This window comes from Xiphophorus hellerii, chromosome 21, assembly GCF_003331165.1.
Source record: "Xiphophorus hellerii strain 12219 chromosome 21, Xiphophorus_hellerii-4.1, whole genome shotgun sequence".
In the NCBI taxonomy this organism is placed as follows: domain Eukaryota; kingdom Metazoa; phylum Chordata; class Actinopteri; order Cyprinodontiformes; family Poeciliidae; genus Xiphophorus; species Xiphophorus hellerii.
In genome coordinates, this window is record NC_045692.1 from 25499025 (window position 1) to 25521881 (window position 22857).

The following is a 22857-nucleotide window of genomic DNA, read 5'->3' on the forward strand; positions in this document are numbered from 1 at the left end:
ACGCCGAATTCTTCTGGGTGTTTTATGCTATAGTTTTTCAGTCATAATTTCCATTTTCTGTTTGTTATTTTAACCACGAAGGAGAGTTTCTAAAATGACCAGAGTTTCCAATGGAGTCAGTTTAGGCGCTAAGCTAGCGCCGCTACCAGCTGTGTTGAGGCTGCTAACAGAGGCTAAGCTGGATGTTCGCAGTCTCTGCTGGATGTTGTGTGTTTTTTAAAGGATGCTTTGTGTTAATAATCTGAGTAATGATGCGGGTTGTTTTAATAATGGAGGAAAAAGCAGATGCGTTACTGTTAACGTGTCCGGAGAGGTTGTTGACCCTCAGTCATGTTTGTTAGGACTCTGTTTCCTGTGACTCTCTGAAAAGCTTCACTGCGTCTGTAGTGCTTCCAGAAACACCGACCCGCTCACTTTAAACATTAAATAATTCAATACTCAGGAAATATTAACCATGCAGGCGGGCAGAGATTTAAGGAGGAGCGGCAAAAGCAAAGGAGGTGGAGAAGCAGAGCTGATGGAGCATCACCTCTGCTCCCTGGATATGGATCTGCTAGCACAAAAACTCACTGACGATACTTGGGTTATAGGAGAAATAAATAAAGTATTTTTGAGTGGAATTGGTTTTTGGGGGGGCAGTTTTTCCTAGGATGACCCCTTCAGGTTGACCTCCTCTGGTTGACCTCCTCTGGTTGACCTCCTCAGGTTGACCTCCTCAGGTTGACCCCCTCAGGTTGACCTCCTCAGGTTGACCCCCCTCAGGTTGACCTCCTCAGGTTGACCCCCTCAGGTTGACCTCCTCAGGTTGACCCCCTCAGGTTGACCTCCTTCCCTCCTGCTATCGATGCTAAAAGCTAAAAACAAGCAGGGTGTGTTTGAGCTGCAGCTCATTTACATGAGGGAACATCCTGTCACTTCACAGATCTCACCTGTGATCAGCTCAGACTGCATGGCTCCAACCAGGCCCAGCGCTGGAGGTCAGAGGTCACACAGGAAGCTGTAGGTGTAGCTGGTTGATTTCTGTCTTTAGCTTCAGTTATTTTTACTGAGGCTGTAGGTGTTGAAGTTCATCTCTGCTCTGTTGTTGACAAACATAAATCCGGTACCAGCTGGTACTGTTTGGTACCAGCTGGTACTGTTTGGTACCAGGTGGTACCGTATGTAGTTCTTGGTTAACTACATAATGAAATATTTTAGTTTTGTGGGTGTATGTATGTTTTTGAACCAACTCATTATAATTTCCTGTATGTTGCATAAATACCATGATCTTTACCTTTGACCTGTTGGGTCGAGTCCAGAACCAGTAAAATGTTCTGGTTCTGTAGCAGAACTGAGTTCTTTCTGACTTTCCGTTTTTATTTGTCTCTTTATTTCTTTTTTTATTTAATATCTTTTCCTTTTGTCTGTCTTTATTTTATATCTGATTTTAGTTTAAAATTTTTATTTTCATTTCTTTATTTGAATTAAATTTATTTTCTTTTGTCTGATTTTTATTTTATTTGGTTTTATTTTTATTGCTTTCTGTTGCTAAGCGACGACAGAGGAGGAGAATCAGAGTCAAGGTCGCTCTGCGGCATCCCAGGCTCTCCTGGAGCGTCTCTGGGTTTTGTCAGCTCTAATAATAAACCGGGTCAGGTTCCGGACCGGGTTCTGGCTCGGTTCTGATGCTTTGTGAACTCAGAGCTGTTGTTGGAGGAAGAGGAGGAGCTTTTCCCTCTTCATCACCAGCTCTCTGAGCTCCAGGTAGCTGAAGGATCTTTGAGGTTCTGGAGTAATATCTGTGTGGTTCTGGTTCTGTTCTGGTCCGACCCGTTCTGCTTGGTGGGCCATGCAGCGCTGCGCCTCCTCCCAGCCTCTTGTGGAGGAGATCCAAGCTGAGGAAGAGGAGGAGGAGGAAGAGCAGGAGGTGTTTCAGGAGACGGGTAGGCCTGGCAGCTGAAGCAGGTTCTGGTTCTGGTTCTGTTGGGTTTGGGTCTGACTGATGGGCTCGTTTAGGAGGCGTTAACGAGGAGCAGGTCGGTCCGGTGGAGGAGGCGTCGGCCCAGGAACCCGGTGAGCCTCAGCATGTTCTGGTTCTGGTTCTGGTCTGCTTTTACTTCTAACTGGGTTCCTGTCAGAACCGGTGCTGGTTCTGACCCGTAGGAGTCCAAACGGACAGCTGCTGGTATCAGCTGCAGATATTTCGGTCCTGAACAGCTGCTCTCTCTATTCCTGGTCCAACCGGACCGTCAACCCGACCCAGGTCCTGCTGGGAGCAGTTTGGGTTCTGGTCCAGTAGAGAACCGGTTCTGGTCTATTTCTCTGTGTTCTGCTCAGTGGACCAGAAAGAACCAGTGATAAACGACCACTGGTACCAGTCCAACTGGTTCTTATCAGCAGTCAGAAGTGAAACTGAATCAGGAGTTTTAAGCATTCTGATTGGCTGTTGGTCTCCATGAGCCCGCCTCCAGTTAGCATTTCAACCAGTCCAAAACAGGAAACAGGAAATAACAGCCAAACTGGAACCAGTTGGTCCAGTTAGGTGGAAATGCTGCTTCATGTTTCCAGATCTGATTTCTGTTTGACTCCAGTTCCACCAAAACTACTGGTTCTGTTTGAGTTCTGGTCCAGAACAAAGAACCGTCTCCATTGGTACTGGGCGGGATCACATGGACACCAGCAACCAATCAGAACGTCAGGAATGATTTTTAAACTCCAGTTTAGATTGAGGTTTTATTCTGAAGCTCCTGAATCTGAGCCACAGCAGGAACCAATCGGGTCAGAGCAGCAGTCAGAACCGAGTTTATAAAAACTCTGAGTTTATAAACTCTGAGTTATAAACTCTTTGTGGCTGAGTTAAGAAACTTTTTTAGTGCCTTCGTTACAGAGCGTTCCTCTGATGAAGAATCATTTTAAACTTCATCAGATTACAAACCTCTGAAGGAAATCATTATTGATCAGGAAAAGCGATTGATCTGCTGTAGATGATTGATTATGTGACAGTAGATCTGAAACATTCAAAGGTTTTTACATGTTTGCCTTTTCTGATGAAAAGCCGTTACTTCCTCATTCTTTTGAAACTGTTCTGTGTTTCTGGTTGATGCTGTTCACTAAGATCAGGATGTGGGTCGCTTAATCTTTGAACGTTATTGTAAAGGAAGCAAACCCGTTTTATTTGGGGGAACTCACTGGATGGTTCCGGTTCTGCTTTACGCAATAAAAATTAAACCAAGATGTCTAATACAGGATAAAAACTAACATTTTAGATCCTGAAATGTCCGTCTCATCTTTAGCACCAGAACGTCTTCAATGGGAGGAAATGATTATTCACATTTGTGCTGATAAATCGCAGCGACCCGATTGGGTCAGAACGACCTTCATCAGTTCTCCTCATGACCCTGAACACGTTTCGCCATAACAGTCAGTCAGGCTGTCAGAGAAACGCTGGTTACTGAGAACGCCTCGGTTCACCGCCTGGCTGTCCAGCTGGCCGCATCGGTCTGGCTGCAGCGTCCAGCTGGACATTTAAAGCCGCAGTAACGCTTTAAAAAATACCTTTCTACAGGTTTGTTAAACGGTTGCCATGTTGTTATGAGGCAGAAGATAATCTGCTATGCCTGAAGAAATGTACCTCTTTGACCAAAAACAGCCAATCAGAGCCAGGAGGAGGGGCTTAGTGCTATCAATCAACCCCATGTGCTTGCTGCCAAATGTGCTAATGGTGGAGAAACAACTTAATGTTACAGGAAAACCGTTTATCTGCTGTCATCAGAGGCTATGCTAACTAGACTGAGCATTCACAACATGCTATGCTAGCTGCAGCGTAAAAGAGACCAAGGGGGAAGTTGATTGACAGCGCTAAGACCCGCCTCCTGCCTCTGATTGGTTGTTTCTAGTTAGCATTGGGAGATTTGTTTTCACAGATTATCTGTCTCATGTCTTTCTGTCACAATATGATGATAGTTTTAATAAATATGTAAAAATAATATATAATTATCATAAAAGTGACATACTGCAGCTTTAAAGCGGTGCTGCAAAAGCAAAGGAGGTGGATTGGCATCCAGGGAGTGTTGCTGTGGAATATCATCTCTGCTGCCTGGATATGTAGCTGTTAGCATGTCAGAGGCCTTTCCAGAGCTGCTGCTAGACTGACTGCTGCTGGAGCTCCTTCCGGCCCGCAGCATCATAGTTTCCCTCTGGGATAAATAAAGTTCCTGCTGAACTGAGAGTCTGACGTTGACCTGGAATAATCTCCGTTTTCAGATTCTCTACAGGCAGAGCAGATGGTCCCAGAGGTTCTGGGTCTGAATCTCTCTGCATGTCTGGCTGCTCTGGGTCAGGATGTACAGTTATTAGTTAGCCTATCAGAAGCCTGCAAAGCCATGACATCATCATCATCTTCTGGATTCTCCCAAGTAGCCTGAAAGCATCTTACGGTATCCACGCTTTTCTGTTTGAGGATTTCTCTGAACAGTTTTTAATTTTTCTGCCTTTTTATCAAACAAACCTTTGAGGTTTGCAGGGAATCAGAAAAACATCTCAGGTTAATGAAAATGATTAAAGATGTTTCATAATGAAGTTTTTTTTCTGATGTTTGGGTTTGATTCCCTTTAAAGCTCAGAGAAAATCTATTGATTCATCAGAAGAAGGAAAAACCAAATAATCTGTCAAAATATGACATAGAAAAGTATGTTTGTTATTTTAAAGGGGCGGTTTTATGTGTTTTCCAGGCACAGCGTGGCGTTTCATAGCACAATACAGTAACTATGTTACCTTCAGTTGTTATAAAATCACTGTGCATATAAAATATGACTTAAAAGAAATTTTACTCTAAATTTAACGCCTTGAAATTGGGTCTGTGTCTCTTTAAGAAGCTCCTGCTCTTTCTGAATGGCCCCACTATTAACCCTTTAATGTTTTACCAGCATTGCTCTGAGCAGTAGCTCCTGTCATGAGCTCAGCAGCTCCAGCAGCGGTTTGCTAATTGCTGCTGGCTAGTCTGAAGGAGCTGATAGGGGGAGGAGCTGCGCCTCGAAGGCGGGGCTAGGTCCACCCAGGGGTTTATAGGTTTATAGAAGATAAATCAGTAGATTTGTGATTTTGTTTGCTGGTGATGTGTGCAGATGGCCGGCCGGCTCCTGTGGAGCATAAGAACGGGAAGCGGGCCGAAGCCGGACCCGGCGTGGCTGACGGCGGTCCGAGGTTCTCCATGTTCACCTGGCTGATGGTCGTGGCTCTGCTGGGTGTCTGGAGCTCCGTGGCCGTCTTCTACTTTGACATCGTGGACTACGACAGAGTCCTGGGTAAGATGGCCGCCACACGGGGCCGAGCCGCTGCTCTGTGACGTCTCTAACCGCTCTGCTCCTCTGCCTTCATCCCTCTTCCTCTTCCTCTGCATGCAGCGAGGGCGCAGGAGTTTCGTATGAACTTTTCTGAAGTTCTGCAAGGTATGAAAGCGTTTTGCCCCGTTTTCCCTCAGCCTGGTTCCTGCAGGGCTCAGTTAGCGGGTTAGCTTAGCGCTCACGAAGAGGGAACCGCCATCAGACCGAAACATCTCACTGCGGTTCAGTTTGACTGAAATAAGAGGAACTGAGCGGCTCTGGAGACAGACTGCTCCAGCCTGTCTGCATCAATAAAGCCTCAGCTTCCTCTCTGCAGCCTGCAGGTTCTGAACGGCCCGGTTCAGCCCGGTTTGACCCGGTTCAGCCCGGTTTGACCTGGTTCTGACTCTGTGGTTGCAGCTGTCTCTCTGGAGGTTCAGGCTGACAGATGACCGCAGTCATCCTCACCACATCCTTCCTCTCTGCGTCGTGTTGCTCTTTCATCTCCTTTGATCTCATGACTCTTAAACGTTTTTCGTCTTTCATCACCAGCCAGTCAAACTTCACATCTCGCACGGAGAAAAACGTTTCAGACTGTAAAAATATCCATGTTTGTATTTAGAAAGCTGCAGTTTCACTTCACAACTTCATAAACTCACAAACTTGTCAGTTTCATCTTCAGTTAGTTAGTTTTCACTCTGAAAGTTTCCAGTGCAGACGAACTGCGACGTGAAGAACTTCTGCTTCGTCTCACACAGATAGAAACTGAATTTATGTCGCCTGTTACAGAGCAGCAGGTGGAAAATGATTCATGATTTTCAACTGTTTATACTTGAAAAATATGAAAAAGAGAATTTATATTCAACTAGGGCTGAAATAATTAATGAATTAATTATTGAAATAATCAGCTGATTTAGTCATCGGTTAATCGTTAACTGGAGTATAGAGACTCAAAAAAGTCGACATGCTGAAAGAACGACAGTCGGAGCAGCAATGAAGCCAAAACTGTACAAAAATGAAAACATTTATATAAATACAGTACAGACCAAAAGTTTGGACACATAGTTGTGTCCAAACTTTTGGTCTGTACTATATGTACTCAGAAAAACCTTCTTGTTCTGTAAATACACTCAAAACTCCACAAGTGAGTTTTAGCTTCATCTGGTTCAAACTCTGTAACCGTTTTCTACCTGTTATCAATAAAACAACCAATCAGAGCCAGGAGGCGGGTCTTAGTGCTGCCTATCACGCTTGTATATGTGCTTCTCCCAACCTCCCCCTTCTCTCTGTTATGCTGCAGCTTCTTCCTGATAGCAGAGTCTGCCAGGAATGCTAAGGCTAGTTAGCATAGCCACCTCAGGCTGACGGTTGTAAATGATCTGCTTTAAATCATTTATTGATCTCAGATTGAGCGGTTAGCGTACATGCTAACTGAACAAACTTGGATCTTCTGACAGTCAGGAAGTTAAACTGTTTAACCGATTTAATGTGGAAGCCTTCATCCTGACCTCCATCCCACTGTGGAAACTCCTCTTCCTCAGGGAAACTAGCCGCCTACGACACGGACGGAGACGGAGACTTCGACGTGGAGGACGCCAAAGTTCTGCTCGGCAAGTCCATTTCTCCTTCCTAAACGACTGATGTGGTTTACATGAAGGCCTGGGTTTGACCTTTAACCCCTGAGCTCATCCTTCATAGACTAACAGCACCGGCTGGTCGAACCTTCAGACACATGAACGTCCTCCAGTGTTTCTGTCGTTGCTGATGAGGTTTGGAAAGTTGGAGGCTGACTGGGCTGGAGATTCACCAATTATTGATAAAAATCAATGAGCATCGCGGTGAAAAAGATTCAATTTATCACTGATATCACGGCTGTGCAAAGGCCCATAACATCATCACTGCCAAGAAGGAAAATATTGTTTTCAAACTATTTTCAATTAATATAATGGTAATAACGGCATAATAATAATGCAAGAACAGATTCTCAACGATCAATAAAGTATAAACTTTAATTTAACTCTGGAGCTGGGAGACATTTTAAACATCCAGGACAAATAAAACAACAAATAAAATGGACACTGAGAAAAAGTTTAAACAGCAGGCTGAAGATTTTTATCATCCAGTTTTTGGTAGGAGAAAAATGATAAATCATGCAAATGGAAATTATTGATCTTGTTTTAAATTATCATGTGATTGATTGATTTATTGCTTATTGCAACAGGGCCAAGTTTTGATCCTTGTGGAACTCCAAGAGATTTGAATCAAGTTGACCTTTGACATGGATGCACAAAATGAACGTTATCGTCAGTCTGATCAGTGAAACTGGGCCGACATGAACAGTTTGTGTTTCTGTTTGGTCATGTGACCGTATGCAGGATTACTGGGTGTTTAACTGAAGCAGAGTCAGAGGTCAAAGGTTAGGCTAATATCGGTCTGAAATGTTCATCCTTAACTTTAGAGCAGTAAGAGCAGAAATGAAGCGTCTTTGTGTAGTTTCAGATTGTGTGACGTGTTTTTCCTCCTCTGTGTGTCCGGTCCGGTCCAGTCCAGTCCGGTCCGGTCGGGCTGAACTGACTGTTTTACGGTCCGGTGACGTTTAGTTGTTCTGAGATTGAATCTCTGCAGCTCTTCTGTAGCCAGAAGCTGCATCTGATCAGGAGGAGTTTCTGATGAGACCAGAGGAAGGTGAAGTATGCCTGTGACCAGCAGAGGGCGCTGTTTTTACCGGCTCAGCTGACGAGACGAGACTGAGAGAAAATGTTTTCCTGATGTTTCTGGATCATCTTTAACTTTCTATCTTTCTCCCTCATTCATCATTTCTTTATTTTTTCATCCTGGTTTCGTTCCAGTCGTCCTTTTCTCCATCCTGCCATTTTCTTTTCTTCATCTCCTCCTTATTTCCAGTCCTCCATCTTCCCCTCCATCCCGTTCTCCCTCCTTTTCTCTCCCTCTCTCTCGTCAGGCCTGACCAAAGATGGCGGCCGTAGCGCCAACGCCGAGTCGCTCGAGGAGGTTCTGAACATTTTAGCAGAGGAGGGCTCTGATTGGATCTATGGCTTCTTCACCTTCCTTTATGATGTAGTTTCTCCCCCCGCACAGCGAGGTGAGGAAGAGGAGGAGGAGGAGGAGGAAGGGCAGGAGGCCTCCACAGGGGATGTGGAGGTCAAAGGGGTCATTCTGGACCTGCAGAACCAGTAGAACAGGAAGCAGGCGGTCTGACGGCGTAGAACCAGATCCAACAGGTCTGAGTCGGAGCTCCAGTTCCCACTGCAGGACCGGACTGGGCAGACTGGGCGGACTGGGTTCTGGAGACAAATACAACAAACAAGGAGAACTGAAGAGGAAGAGATGAAAACTGTTTTATTTGGTCACTTTTAATATTACAACCAGTTTTTATCTTCATACAAGCTGATTAGAAAGAAAAATAATTAATATTTAAGCTAAAATTAAAAGTTTTATGTCAAATAACCTCAGAATGTCACATGATTTTATGTCAGATTTTATTTTATTTTATTTACTGAGTTATTAAATAAAAAAAAAATATGTATGCAATTTGTTGTTTCAGTACGACAGACTATTAGGACCAGGCTAAGAATTATAACAATAATATTAGAATTTTAATAATTTTAGAGTAAAGTCTTATATTAGGAAAATAAAGAGGCAATATTACCAGATAAAAGTTTTAACATTATGAGAAAAAATTGGTTTTAATGAGATAAAAACTTCGATAATCAAGATCTAACGTGACCAAAGTCATGTAAAATGAAATGACTTTATTACGACTTTATTCTTGGTTTATTTTCATTTTATTGTCATATTATGAGACTTTATTTTCGTGTTGTAACGACTAGATGCAACAAACAAAAAGCTACAAATCAGAAATACTTTTTAGTCAACAGCATTAACATTAAAATCTTCTGCTCATTAGGATCAAATCAACGTTTTTCTGTTTTTACATTAATGCACATGTTGCTGCGTTCTGATTGGTTGGCTGCTTCAACATGATCCGTCTCTTTAAATCAGTTTAGTTTCAGGCGTTAACGTCTCTTTCTTCATCGTCTCAGTGAAATCTGCAGGTTTTTTTTAGTCTCTCACACCTGAATGACATCATCAGACCTTTCTATGAACTGCATGGTTGGTGTGTTTACACTGGGCTTCATGTTTTATGACCAATAAGGTTAACCTCGTTTATTAAACCTGAACCAGCTGCATCCTTGTTGATATCCCTCCCGTGACCTTTAACCTTCCTGAACTTCATCTGCTGCTGTTTCATCCTGTTTTCTGAGCTAAAGCCGCAGCTCTCTCCCCTCAGATCAGAGGAGGTTCAGAGGAAGCTCTGAGCGGATCAGAACAGGTACGGTTGGCTGGGTTTGGGTCTGTCTGGAGCGCCGCGCTCACCTGATGCGTGTTTCTGTTTCTGAACTCCGTAGAGGAGGAGAAGAAGAGAGGGAGGCGCAGAGGTAACGATGGAGTTTATTAACAGCGCTCCATGTCTGCTGGATCTGATTCAGCTGGAAACACCTTCAACCTCTGCAACAGTTTATGCTTTATTTTTACCCGTTTAACAGTAAACTAACCAATGTTTTAGTAGGTGTTTGTAGAAAAGGCATTGTGAGTCTAACGGCTTGCCGTATTTAACATCCTGGAGTTTGGAGTTGATTGTTTTGTTTCTCCTGAGCCACAAAGACAGGATTCAGTTCAGTTCAGTATTAATGAATGGCTGCACCGAAATCTGCTGATGGGTTTGGTCCTTAATAAGTTTATGGTGAGTTTATGGGTTACAAAGAGAGAGGAGTTTTGATTTTCTACCCAACTGGTCACCAGTTGGGCTGAACGTGGCCGATTGGCCACCAGTTGGGGCCAGTTGGGCTGAATGTGGCTGATTCTGATCGTCAGCTGATTTCTTGATGGATCGCTGTCAGGAAATGTTCATGATGGTTCTTGATCTGCATGGAGTTCCTGTCATGCATTGAATCGCATGGTTTTGTTGTTTTGCCGCTCGGTATGTTTAATCATGAGCTGTTCATGCTGAAAGCAGAACGGTTAGCATTTTGATTTGTTGTTGATCTTTGGAGATAAGATGGTTAGCTCCCAGAATGCCTTTCACTCACCTTCGGTTTGGGCTTGTTTCTAATGCAGAGGTTCACTGAGGCTCGCCTGTGAGACGGTTGGGTGGCTTGTGTTCAGCGTGAGAGTAAATGTAGATGATCAGCAGTTTGACGAGTTGTTTCTGCTCTCAGCACCAGGAGAGACTTCAGGGGAGGCTGAAACGAACCAAACCAAAGGTACTAAAATCCACTGCTGCCTAGAAACCAGAGTGTGAAAATGTTGATGCTTGGCTTTCATTAACTGTAATGGATGATTTCCCTGAAATAATTAGCATCACTAATTGATCCTAATTGTTGCACGCTGTAGAAGGTTAAAGGTCATGACAGAACCAGTCAACTGTTTGGTAGGGTTGAAGGACAAGGTTATGGGACAATGTCTTCTAGGCAGATGAGATCAAAGTAGAGATGATTCCTCCAACAGCTGAATATCTTATTAACTGTAACGTTTGAACACTTAGCAACAGTCCTTAGTGATATGGGCATGGTTATAGTGTGATGACAACAGGCACCTTTAGTATCATGTCTAAGTTTCCAGTCAGTGAAACAAACAAAAAGATGTCACTCAAGTTCATGTTAGTTTTCAGTTGAAACCATAAATACTAACGTGTCTCCCACATCCTCGTTGCTGTGTCTGTGGAAGATGATCCTTTCTAACCGGTCGGCCGAAATCTTTCAGCTCAGACTTCGGGTCCTCTGGTCCGAGGCGTCAAGCTGCGCTCGGCTCTGAGGGAGGAGCTCAGGCTGATCCACGAGAAGATGGAGGCCAAGAGGATCGCTCGGATCGCACTGGCCGAGATCCGGGCGCTCCTGGCTGAGGAGGAGCAGGAGAGGGAGGAGGCTTGGGCACAGAAGATGAAGGACCTGGAAACAGCTCAGGAGCAACTGAGGGAAGAGAGGAGGATAGAAGAGCAAAGGGTGGAGAGGGAAAGGGCGGAGAGGGAGAGACTGGAGAGAGAAAAGGTGGAGAGGGAAAGGGTGGAGAAGGAAAAGGCGGAGAAGGAAAGGGTGGAGAAGGAAAGGGCGGAGAGGGAGAGACTGGAAAAGGAGGAGAGGGACAGATTGGAGAAGGAAAAGGCGGAGAAGGAGAGACTAGTGAGGGAAAAACTGGAGAAGGAGAGACTAGCGAGGGAAAGGGCGGAGAAGGAGAGACTAGTGAGAGAAAGGGCGGAGAAGGAGAGACTAGCGAGGGAAAGGGCGGAGACGGAGAGACTAGCGAGGGAAAAACTGGAGAAGGAGGAGACTAGCGAGGGAAAGGGCGGAGAAGGAGAGACTAGCGAGGGAAAAACTGGAGAAGGAGAGACTAGCGAGAGAAAGGGCGGAGACAGAGAGACTAGCGAGGGAAAGGGCGGAGAAGGAAGAGACTAGCGAGGGAAAAACTGGAGAAGGAGAGACTAGCGAGGGAAAGGGCGGAGAAGGAGAGACTAGCGAGGGAAAAACTGGAGAAGGAGAGACTAGCGAGGGAAAGGGCGGAGACGGAGAGACTAGCGAGGGAAAACTGGAGAAGGAGAGACTAGCGAGGAAAGGGCGGAGAAGGAGAGACTAGCGAGGGAAAAACTGGAGAAGGAGAGACTAGCGAGAGAAAGGGCGGAGACAGAGAGACTAGCGAGGGAAAGGCGGAGAAGGAGAGACTAGCGAGGGAAAAACTGGAGAAGGAGAGACTAGCGAGGGAAAGGGCGGAGAAGGAGAGACTAGCGAGGGAAAAACTGGAGAAGGAGAGACTAGCGAGGGAAAGGGCGGAGAAGGAGAGACTAGCGAGGGAAAGGGCGGAGAAGGAGAGACTAGCGAGGGAAAAACTGGAGAAGGAGAGACTAGCGAGGGAACAAGTGGAACGACAGAGGGCAGAAAAAGAGAGGAGCGAGAGGGAACGCCTCATCAAGGAGAGAGAAAGATTAAGCCAAGAAAGAGCAGAAAAGGAAAGATTAGAGAAGGAGAGACTCCAAAGAGAAAGGGTCGCCAAGGAGAAAGCAGAGAAAGAAGAATAGAGAGGGAACAACTTAGTAAGGAGAGAGAGAGAATCGCCCAAACAGAAGGAGCAACTAGAAAAAGAAAAAATTGTCAAAGACAAATCTGAAAAAGAACAATTGGACAAGGACAAGGCCGAAAAAGAAAGACTGGAGAGGATTGCTAGAGAAAGGGAAAGAATGGCCAAAGAAAAATCTGAAAAGGAAAAGATAGACAGAGCAACTAAAGAGAAGGAAGAGAGAGAGAGGATTGCTAGAGAAAGAGCTAGATGGGCTCAGGAGAAGGAGAGATCAGAGAAAGACCTGGCAGTGAGGAAGGAGAGGGAACAGATGATGAAGGAAAGAGAGAAGCAGGAGAGGGACAAGTTGGAGAAACAAAGGCTATCCAGAGAGAAGGAACTGATGGAGAGACAGCGGCTGGCTGGAGAGAAGGCCCTCCAGGAGAAGATGGAGGCAGAGAGGTTGGCCAAGGAGAAGCAACTAAATGCCACAAAGAACGACATGAAGAGACGAGACCTTCCAGAGAGGAAGTACAATGCTTCCCAAGCTTTAGCTCCAGCAGCCATCAGGAGGGACAAGATGGCTGCTGATGGGACTAAAAACTGACTGATGAATGGACGATGCTCCAACTCTATAGTCCAGGGAAACTGATGAACGCCTGGTTTAAAAACCAGGTTTATCTGGGTTGGGTTTGTTTGGATACATGCAGGTGTTGTACCTGTTGGGATATTAGAGCCAAATTCTGTTTGGTCTCCATAGATGGGCTGTAGGCCCAAATATACGAGCCGAGGGGTGACAGGTGGTAGGCAGGCATTGAACCCAAAAGGACATAAGTTTTTGACCGCTGTGGCTGAGTCTGTGTAAATACTGTTGTGTGTACTTGGGAGTTATTGGGTTTTGTGCATTAATTGTCTTGTCAGAGTTGAATAAACTGGTGAACCTGAAATGCAAGAAAACCCTTGGCACTGACTTTACGTGCCACAAGAGGTACAATGTTTGCCACCTAGAGCGTCTCAGCAAAGCAGCTATGGATCAACACTTCAGCAGTACAGTATTACACTGGTTAGTACAAGGGATGACACCAGTCCTCCTCTGTCTCCAACTTTTAGCAAGTTGAATCAGATACTTTTGTTTTGACAGATAAGTGAAGATTTCAAAATGTCATTGGGCTGTCACTTTAGACAAGTCACCTGTTATTGGACACCCAATCATGGACACGTAGCGCTAAAGGAAACTTGGAATAAACATATTTCAGAGAACCTGGCGTACCGTGGGAGCCAGAGTACCTCCAGGTATCTGGAGAGTACCCCCAGGTACTCTCCAGATGGATGCTCCCCATCCACATGGAGACGTACAGAAAGGTCCCCAGGTCGGGATTCAAACCCAGTCAACCGTTCTACCATCAGCCCCACTCTGGTGTTTGGTTTGTATCAGCTGGTGCTCCATGTAGATACTCCTAGCCACTTTATTTTTCTTCATAGTTGCATGTTTTGGATGATCAATGGGGATAATCATAAAAGTGATCATAACAAATATAAAATTTTATTAAATTCTGGGTTTTTTCCTAAAAACTTTACAGACCTTCCCAGATTGCTGTTCTGATCCCAGTTTGGGCCAATTGAAGAATGAAAGATTTTGATGTGTTAATTACCAAAGAAAATAAAAGTTGAATCTTTGGATCTCAAAGACGTTGGGAAACATCCCCAACTTCTGAAAAAGTTGACCCATGGTTGCAACAAAGTGTTGTACCTTTAAAAAATGTTGCATAAAACCAGTGGTAGGAACTGCTAACTAAAAAGTTAGCTGTGCTAACCCTAAAGCAGTAGTGGAGCGCTAAGGCACTACACTAACACAGTATGTAGCGGAAGCTAATGCTAAAATTGCTCAACTGTCAATAACAAGAACTTCAACACAGATGTTGAACTTTATTCAACTGAGTTTACAAAACACCAAGTAAATTAATGTTTTCAAAGTTAGCTAAAGTGCTAAGCTAAAGATTAGCTCCTCTATTAGCAGAAGTTTGTCCACCTCTGTATAAAACAGACATGAGGGCTGAGTGCAGAGACACCAGCTGCGTTTGAATATTGCTGTTGTGTAAATGATTGTTTACACAACAGCTCTGCATCAGGAGCTCCAGCTCCTTTCTGCTGGTTCACAAACATTCAACTTGTAATTATGGCAACTTTTGTCAGTTTCATGTCTTTAAACAATCAATAAAAAGCATCTTAACTCTGTATGTAGAAGCACTGAAACTAGAACATACCACAGGTAGAAACTTTATTATAATACATTTAATATAAAGATATGACCTCATGTTTCTGTGTGGTTGTTTGTTAGGATTGCTTTGGTTTAAGTTCATTTCTGTTTTATTTTATTCATTTTATTCTTGGCTGTTTTGAGTTTGTAGTGAAATGTTTGGAGTTCAGTTCATGATCCTCTGGGTTCCTCCTGGTGACGGCTGCCTGTAAACCACATCAGTCAGACACTCTGCAGGTTTCTCTTCTGCTTTCATGTATTTCCTGTCTGTACTTTAATAAAACAGAGAAAATGTTTTGGCTTCAGTTGAAGCTCCTTTTTCCATTTATTTAAATTCTACAACACTTTTCCCAAAAGGAAATGTTGCTGTGGGCTGGAAGGATCTCCAGTAGCAGTCAGTCTTGCACCTAATCTGAATTTCCCTCTGAATGGAGACTCCCCGACATGCTAAACGCTTAATATCCAGGCATCAGAGACAACACTCCACACATCCTGGATGACATCATCACATCTGCTAATCCAGCTCCTTTGTTTTGGCCGCTCCTCTTTAAGCCTCTGTCTGGCAGTACGGTTAGAACGATGTTGGAGTAGGGGATATGATGGCTGGAGGAGATGGTTTGAACTTCTTCCATTTCGCCAACAGAGATTTGGGGTCAAAGGTCAGGTATTATTTGAGCTTTTCTAATCAGCTGCTAACAGTTATAAAAAATAACACCAAGAAAGAGTTTTTTTTTCTTGTAATAAAGATCAAATTGCAGAATTTATCGATTCCCATTGTTCGATAACCAACCTGAAGGGGGCGCTGCTCACAGGTCTCACAAGTATTCACACCCAAACCTCAGTGGGTTTTAATGGGTCTGATGGCCGCCGGCTGCATCAAATGATCTTTAAGGTTCTGCTCTGGGGTTGGGTTCTGAAGGGGTACCAGCTGCCTGGACGGTTTCTGAAGCGGTACCAGCTGCCTGGACGGTTCTGAAGCGGTACCAGCTGCCTGGGTGGTTCTGAAGGGCTACCAGCTGCCTGGATGGTTCTGAAGCGGTACCAGCTGCCTGGATGGTTCTGATGGAGAACCAGCTGCCTGGACGGTTCTGAAGCGGTACCAGCTGCCTGGATGGTTCTGATGGAGAACCAGCTGCCTGGACGGTTCTGAAGCGGTACCAGCTGCCTGGATGGTTCTGATGGAGAACCAGCTGCCTGGATGGTTCTGATGGAGAACCAGCTGCCTGGACGGTTCTGAAGCGGTACCAGCTGCCTGGGTCATTCGGTCCGATTTAAACGTTTCTCCCTGTCTTTGGGTTGCCAGCAGGGCTGTGAGCAGCGCCGGCGCTGAAGGGGGGGGGGGATCACCTGAGGAGAGAACAGGTGAGGTCTGATGGGATCATTTAGAAGGATGTTAGTGGCCACTTTATTAGGTACACCGCTGCTCTGGACTGGTCAGCCAATCAGATGGGAGTTCAACCTGAGCGTCAGAATCAGAACCAAAGAGGATTTAAGTGACTCTGATCGCAGAATAAACAAGCTGCTGATGTGTTTTTGTTGTTAGAAAAGACCAGTAAGCCTGAGGTGGAAACGCCGACCCAGAGAGCTCCAGAACCGGAGGAGGACGGTCCTGGAGCCGAGGAGACATCAGGTGGGACATGGACACCTGTCCTCTCTCTGCAGCAGCAGGGTCAGAGGATCAAACCTGAAATCTGCCCAACAATCAGGATTATTTAGCTGAAATGTCTCATGTTTATGACTCACTGCTCACCTGCTGCCTGTTGGCATGACGACGGTAACGCTGTGTGTCTGCTGCAGTCCCTGGATCTCAGGATGTGGAGTCTGAAATCCAAGGTTGGTTCCGCTGAGCGGCTGCTGCATGTGAGGGATGACTAACTCAGTTAGCGCCTGGCGCTGGTCCAGCTGTGACTCAGAACCGGTGGAAAGAACGCTAAACAGAACCAGGTTCTACTGCTAACATTTACCAGATTATACTGGGGCTTTTAGTGGTGATGCACCACAGCAGTGCTGGGCTCTGCTAACAGTTAGCAGCATGAACATTAGCTCCACTGTGGCAAAGCTCTATGCACACATGGTATTTAGTAAAACCTAATGCTACAGCGCTCAATACACATGGTACGTAGCTGAAGCTAATGCTAATGCCCTATAGCTACATTGTATTAGCAGAAACGAATGCTAATAGGTTAGACATGCATGGTGTTTAGCTGAAGCTAATGCTAAAGTTCTAAATTTAATCATGTTCAGACCCACCATGTGTTGTGAGGATGCTAACAGTTTAGTAAAGGTAATTTAGGGGAAGTTAAGATCACTAATTGCCTTCAAAATAAAAGAGCTACAGTAGTAAATAAAACATTAGCACTGCTAGTAGAGCATTAGCTCATTAGCGGCAGCATGGCTACCACTGCATGTAAGATCCTCCATTGATCCGCTCTGCGCTGCAGATCAAAACGTTTCCATGTTGTTTTAAAGCAGCTTTTTTCCACCGTTAGCCTCTCTGGCTAATTCGTTAGCACTGCTTAGCTTCATATTAGCCGTCTTTAGGACACACTTCCTCCTTTCTTCTTCTCCTCCCGCCTGTGATCCAGTCTGTCTCTGAATCAGCCGGCCCATTACCGGCTCAGCTGCATGTATCGGACCTCTTCCAGAACCGGGCCGGGCCAGAGATCCGGTTCGATCCGCAGTCTGACCGTTGTTGTTTCCTCTGCAGCTGCCGTCCCTCTGCCGCCGCTGGACGACAGCCATTTTGTTCCAGGTGAGTGAGCAGCTTCCTGTTTCCTGTCCAGAGTCTGTGGATCTTTATGAACCTGCTGTTTGTTCTGCAGACGACCCGACAGAACCCGGACAGCGCTACGGTCAGTACCAGAACCAGAGCCAGAGCCAGACCCGGTCCTGTCAGGTTCTAATCAGTCTGTGTTTGTTCCAGAGGAGGAGCCCGGATCCATCGACACCACAGGAGGTGAGCCCCTCCCCCACCTGCTGCTGATCATTCAGTGGTTCTGATTCTGACCTTCTATGTTTCCTGGTCCAGTTCTGGTGGAGGAGAACCAGCCAGAGGAGACTGAAGGTGGGTCCGACCCGGTTCTGGTTCTGGTCGCAGTTAAACTGATGTGTGTTTGCCGCCCCCTAGTGGTCAACCGTCTCATAAACGATGAGAAACTAAATCTGAAGCCAATCAGCTGAGCCTGAAGTCACAAACACCTGGATGCACTTTTATTTAATTTATATTAAATAATACAATTATTTAAGAAATTCAACAATTTTATTTAATAATTATAAATTAAATTTTTACTTTTTCATAGAAATGAAGAGGTGAAATATTTTTACTTTACATATTTTTAGCTCCAATCTATTTAAATTAATTTGTTTTAATTTCATTTGTAATTTTTATTTATTGTATTTTTAATTTTTATTTTACTTTAAATATTTGTTTAATTTGCTCGTTTATTTATTTTCACATTTCCATACGTGAAGCTGTAATAATGGGTCCTGCTGTTCTGCAGGGGAATCGGGTCGGTACCAGACCAGCTCCAAACTCTCCCAGGAAGCAGGTGGGAAAAAATCGACATTAATAATAAAATAATCTGTTTGTTGTTTCAGTTCAGTCAGTGACAAGTTTCTGATTTACAGAAGCAGAGAAGCCTCCTAAAGCAGAACCAGAACCAGAACCCCAAACTGGGTCGACCCGACCTACAGAGAGCAGGCAGGCAGCCGACGGTGAGAACTCGCTGCTGGTTTAAGACTTTTGCACGGAGCCACCCAGCCGACCATGACCAGCTCTACTGTTAGAATGAAGTCCAGTTTGTTTGTTTGACCTTTGACCTCTGGTTTGGTTCTGTGGGTCAGGAGCAGCAGAGAAAACGGCCGAGGAGCAGAAGGAAAAACGTAAAAATAAAAACATTAAATCTTCTTCTGTGGTTTTATTTCATCTCCTCTATTGTTCTGTTGGTCCTCCAGTGAAGAAGAAGAAACCCAAACTGCTGAACAAGGTCGATAAAAGCATCAAATCAGAGATCGATGCGGCGGAGAGGCTGAGGAAGAAGGTAGAGGAAACGACCGGGAGACATTTCCTCTTCCTCTGGCTGACCTTCCTCTTCCTCTGGCTGACCCACGCTCAGCTGACCTTCCTCTTCCTCCTCCTCCTCTTCCTCAGGGGAACCTGGACCTGGCCCTGAAGGCGTTTGATTCTCTGGTCCAGCAGCATCCTCTGAGCCCGCGCGCTCGCTATGGGAAGGCCCAGGTAGGGTCCAGGAGGGGCGGTGCAGCGCCGGGTCCGGTTCTGGTCCGTAACACGGTGTCGTCCCGGCAGGTGCAGGACGACCTGGCGGAGAAGCTGCGCAGCAACGACCTGCTGCAGAGCGCCATCAGCATGTACGGAGAGGCCGCAGAGCTGCCCGACGTGACCTCTGACCTGTTGAGGGCGGCGCTGAAGAGACGGGCCGAGAGGCAACAGTTCCTGGGTAACAACACCGACACAACCGGGTCGCACCGGGACCGGGTCAGACCCGGATCCAATCCAATCCGGGTTGGATTTTTACATTTTATTAGGATATATTTCAATTTTATTTGTATTTTTTATTTTGGGGAAATTTGTTTTTGTAGTTTGGGATTTTATATGGTTTTGTTTTGTTCAAATGTTAAAATCAGGAACAGGAAGTAGAATCTCTTCTTGTCACCAGGAACAGGAAGTAGAATCTCTTCTTGTCACCAGGAACAGGAAGTAGAATCTCTTCTTGTCACCAGGAACAGGAAGTAGAATCTCTTCTTGTCACCAGGAACAGGAAGTAGAATCTCTTCTTGTCACCAGGAACAGGAAGTAGAATCTCTTCTTGTCACCGAGACAAAATGAATTTCAATCCACTTTGATCTGCATGTGGAGGTCGGACCCTGGGGTCAAAGTTCATGTTGCGTTGCTCCCAGGTCGGATGCGGGGGTCGCTGGCGACGCTGCAGAAACTCGTCGACGTTTTCCCCGACGACGTCGGCCTGAGGAACGACCTGGGCGTCGCCCACCTGTTGCTAGGCGACAACAAGGGAGCTAAGAAGGTTTACGAAGAGGTGCGTCGGTTCGCTCAGACGTTCGTGTTTCGGGTTTTAAGCTCCCTGCTGATTGGCTGCGTGTCGTTTGCCCTGCCCACCAGGTCCTCGCCGTTGCCCCTAGCAACGGGTTTGCCAAGGTTCACTACGGCTTCATCCTGAAGGCGGAAAACAAGATCGCAGAGAGCATCCCGTACCTCAGGGTGGGTCAGGCAGCTTTAGTCCAGCCTCACTGCATTACTGATTATTGATTATTGATTATTGATGAGGAATGATCATCGCCCCTCCCCACCCCGTTTCTGCAGGAAGGCTTGGAGTCCGGCGAGCCCGGAACCGACGACGGCAGGTTTTACTTCCACCTGGGAGACGCTCTGCAGCGAGTCGGAGACGACAGCGTGAGTGACTGGAAAATCAGATCAATATCAGTTATTAATCAGGAAATATTAAACCCATCAGTTATTAGTTAAAACTGCTTCATCAACAGATCCGCATTTTCAGAACCGAGGAACATTTTCTCCTATACTGAATGAGTGTTGCTCATGTTTTCACTTATTTAACATAAATTTTATTAAATTAGCCTAAAGTGTAAAAAAAAAAAAGTCACATTTGTTCCTTTAAAACTTTAAACATTTCTGCTGCGTTTCTTTAAATGATGTAATTTCCATGTTTGTCCACCAGATGGCGGCGTTTCCTCCATAACAATCTGCACATTTTCACTCCAGTTATTTTCTCAGGTTTTCCTTCCTACTGAAATAAACGTCATTATTTATGTTTATTAATGTTTGATGTGTTTTAGAAAAGTTTTTATTGATATTTAAGGGAGTTTCAAAAATGATCTAAAATCCCCAAAAATATATTATTTAGAATCTATTTGGAATTTATTTAATTTCATTTACAATTTGTTGGATGTTATTGGGATTATTAGTTTGCACTGGAATCTATTTGGATTTTATTAAAATATTATTTAATTTTATTTTGATTCTTTATTATTTTATATCTGGATTGTATTTAATATTTTGTGTTTTTTGGATAATTTTTTTTTCTCTGGATTGTAAAGATTGGATGTATAAAGTTCTGTGAGCGGGCCACAAGGTGGCGCTTTCTCATTCATTCATTCATCCATGGATAGGGTTAAAGGGACATGAACACGTGAACTGGGTCAGAACCGAATGAAAAGTTTAAAGTTTGGTTGACCTGAAAGCAGTCGGGCTGGTTTGGTCCAATCAGGAGTCAGGATTGGTTCCTCTGGTCCCGCCCTATGTTGGTTCTGGATGTGCTGGTTCTGACTGAACGACCCGGTCTGTCTGCAGGCCTACCTGTGGTACGAGCGGGGTCACCAGCGAGGGCACTTCGCCTCCGTGTGGCAGCGCTCGCTCTACAACGTGGAGGGACTGAAGGCTCAGCCCTGGTGGACGCCGCAGGAGACAGGATATGCCGACCTGGTCCGGGTACGTCGCCGTGACGACGCGTCCTGGACCGCTCAGGGCCGGTTCTGCTCCGCTCAGGGCCGGTTCTGATCGGGACCCCGGTCTGTCCAGATGCTGGAGCGGAACTGGAAGACGATCCGGGACGAAGCGCTGGCGGTGATGGACCGCAGCCGGGGCCGCTTCCTTCCTGAGGAGGAGAACCTGAGGGAGAAAGGAGAGTGGGGCCAGTACACGCTGTGGCAGCAAGGTGCTGACCCGGTAACCAGAACCGACCTAGAACCGCCGGTCGGACCTCGGCTAACTGATGTTGATGCGTGTCTCCAGGGAAACGGGTTGGAAACGCCTGCCAGGGCGTCCCGAAGACCTGCGCCCTGATGGAGCGGTTCCCTGAAGCGACGGGCTGCAAGAGAGGACAGGTACCCGACCAGAACCAGAACCTCCCCTCTGTTCCCTCCAACCAATCGTGCTGTTTGGTGTCTTATAGCTTTGCTGCTAATAATCTCAGAGTTAAAACAGTTTTCTTTACCTTTTCCTGACTTCCTGTCCGTGTTTTGTCCCTGACTTCCTGTCGGTGTTTTGTCCCTCCTGACTTCCTGTCCTTGTTTTGTCCCTCCTGACTTCCTGTCCGTGTTTTGTCCCTCCTGACTTCCCGTCGCCGCCGGCCTAGATAAAGTTCTCGGTGATGCAGCCTGGGACTCACGTCTGGCCTCACACCGGACCCACCAACTGCAGGCTGCGGATGCACCTGGGCCTCGTCATCCCGGCGCCGGGCTGCAGGATCCGCTGCACAGACCAGACCAGGTGAGCCTCTGCTGCTGGAACCGCTGAGCAAAGTTTAAACCACTTCCTGTGACATCACCGTCCACTTCCTGTTGGCAGGGAGTGGGAGGAGGGGAAGGTCCTGATCTTCGACGACTCCTTTGAGCACGAGGTGTGGCAGGAGGCCAACAGCTACCGCCTGATCTTCATCGTGGACGTGTGGCACCCGGAGCTGAGCCAGTACCAGCGCCAGACGCTCAGCCCCATTTAGGACCGGTTCTGACCCGGTACTGTGGACCCCACGGTTTGAGTCGTGGAAGCAGAGACCTGACTGATGGACTCAGACTGATGAATGTTTTAAACTACTGACTGGACATTAAGCCGGACGGCGCGGTACTTTCTGAGCCCGGTTCTGATCGGGTCGGGTTCTGGTGTTCCGTGGTGATCATGGATCCATTCACTTCCTTTAATAATGAACCAGAACCACCTCCTACTCTTCATCCCTGTCTGTGAATTATTGAAACACTACAGCTGCAGGAAGCTCTGGACCTTCACAATAAAAGCATGCATCATGCTCTGCCTCTGCTCTTGATCAGCTTTGTTTGGTTCTGAATTTTTTTTGCACATTTACTTTGTAATACAATATGTTAAAAGATGATTAATATTTATATAAAATAATAAAAAATGAAAAAAGGGAAAATTTAGCGTCTGGTTCTGATGTTTTCTTCTTTGGTTCGTTCAGTTTTACTGGAAGGCAGTAAAAATGATTTATTCTCCTTTTGCTTCTCAAGTTTCCTCAGATTTCCTTAAAGGCAATAATTTTATTTACTCTCCTCCAGACTCTCTTCTTCTTCTTCTTCTCCTTCTTCTCAAACCAGTGATCCATTTCAGCTCCTCGCTGCTCCACCACCTTTGACCTCTCCGCCGTCTCACTGCTCAGCTCATCAGTCGAGTTTCCATCAAAGTTTTTGAAGCATCACCTTTAAAACGGTTGATGGAAACGGACACATTCA

At 45.7% G+C, this 22857-nt stretch overlaps 3 protein-coding genes and 1 long non-coding RNA gene across 17 annotated transcripts in view; 2 read left to right on the top strand and 2 right to left on the bottom strand.

Moving 5' to 3' along the window:
- LOC116712096 (aspartyl/asparaginyl beta-hydroxylase-like) overlaps positions 1-22436 on the top strand; it is a 22939-nt gene extending 503 nt beyond the window's left edge. The window contains exons 1-29 of one of the 8 annotated variants that reach the window (XM_032551933.1): positions 1697-1922; positions 1996-2052; positions 5103-5282; positions 5382-5426; positions 6842-6910; positions 8263-8403; positions 9613-9654; positions 9731-9760; positions 10541-10585; positions 16169-16255; positions 16423-16458; positions 17333-17377; positions 17448-17477; positions 17549-17581; positions 17654-17689; positions 18126-18173; positions 18253-18339; positions 18469-18507; positions 18580-18665; positions 18776-18862; positions 18932-19082; positions 19543-19679; positions 19763-19861; positions 19964-20053; positions 20969-21106; positions 21197-21332; positions 21410-21501; positions 21753-21886; positions 21965-22436. In XM_032551933.1, coding sequence (XP_032407824.1) covers positions 1829-1922; positions 1996-2052; positions 5103-5282; positions 5382-5426; positions 6842-6910; positions 8263-8403; positions 9613-9654; positions 9731-9760; positions 10541-10585; positions 16169-16255; positions 16423-16458; positions 17333-17377; positions 17448-17477; positions 17549-17581; positions 17654-17689; positions 18126-18173; positions 18253-18339; positions 18469-18507; positions 18580-18665; positions 18776-18862; positions 18932-19082; positions 19543-19679; positions 19763-19861; positions 19964-20053; positions 20969-21106; positions 21197-21332; positions 21410-21501; positions 21753-21886; positions 21965-22115 — 2445 coding nt within the window. In that variant the 5' untranslated portion in view covers positions 1697-1828 and the 3' untranslated portion in view covers positions 22116-22436. Of the gene's footprint in view, positions 1-1696; positions 1923-1995; positions 2053-5102; positions 5283-5381; positions 5427-6841; positions 6911-8262; positions 8404-9612; positions 9655-9730; positions 9761-10540; positions 10586-16168; positions 16256-16422; positions 16459-17332; positions 17378-17447; positions 17478-17548; positions 17582-17653; positions 17690-18125; positions 18174-18252; positions 18340-18468; positions 18508-18579; positions 18666-18775; positions 18863-18931; positions 19083-19542; positions 19680-19762; positions 19862-19963; positions 20054-20968; positions 21107-21196; positions 21333-21409; positions 21502-21752; positions 21887-21964 lie in introns of those variants that run through there. The other 7 variants (XM_032551935.1, XM_032551936.1, XM_032551937.1 and 4 more) reach the window with 7 other exon arrangements.
- Positions 1-22857, bottom strand: part of LOC116712074 (NACHT, LRR and PYD domains-containing protein 3-like) — a 1065068-nt gene that overhangs the window by 714469 nt on the left and 327742 nt on the right. The gene's annotated exons all lie outside the window — the stretch shown is intronic.
- On the bottom strand, positions 8501-11161 carry LOC116712195 (uncharacterized). The gene is made up of 3 exons (XR_004337464.1): positions 11013-11161; positions 10412-10564; positions 8501-8605 (listed from the first exon to the last, which is right to left on the bottom strand). It is a non-coding gene; the product is annotated as an uncharacterized LOC116712195 (long non-coding RNA).
- Positions 10580-12595, top strand: LOC116712155 (apical junction molecule-like). Its single transcript, XM_032552048.1, has 2 exons — positions 10580-11723; positions 12022-12595. The coding sequence occupies exons 1-2, from the start codon at positions 11165-11167 to the stop codon at positions 12477-12479; spliced, it is 1017 nt and encodes a 338-aa protein (XP_032407939.1). The 5' UTR covers positions 10580-11164; the 3' UTR covers positions 12480-12595.

Bases quoted from the DNA above. Each gene is read 5' to 3' on its own strand.
- LOC116712155 (XM_032552048.1), top strand. From the start codon at position 11,165: ATGGAGGCCAAGAGGATCGCTCGGATCGCACTGGCCGAGATCCGGGCG. The intron at 11,724-12,021 runs GCGGAGACAGAG...AGCGAGGGAAAG, and splicing joins AGAGACTAGCGAGAGAAAGG to GCGGAGAAGGAGAGACTAGC.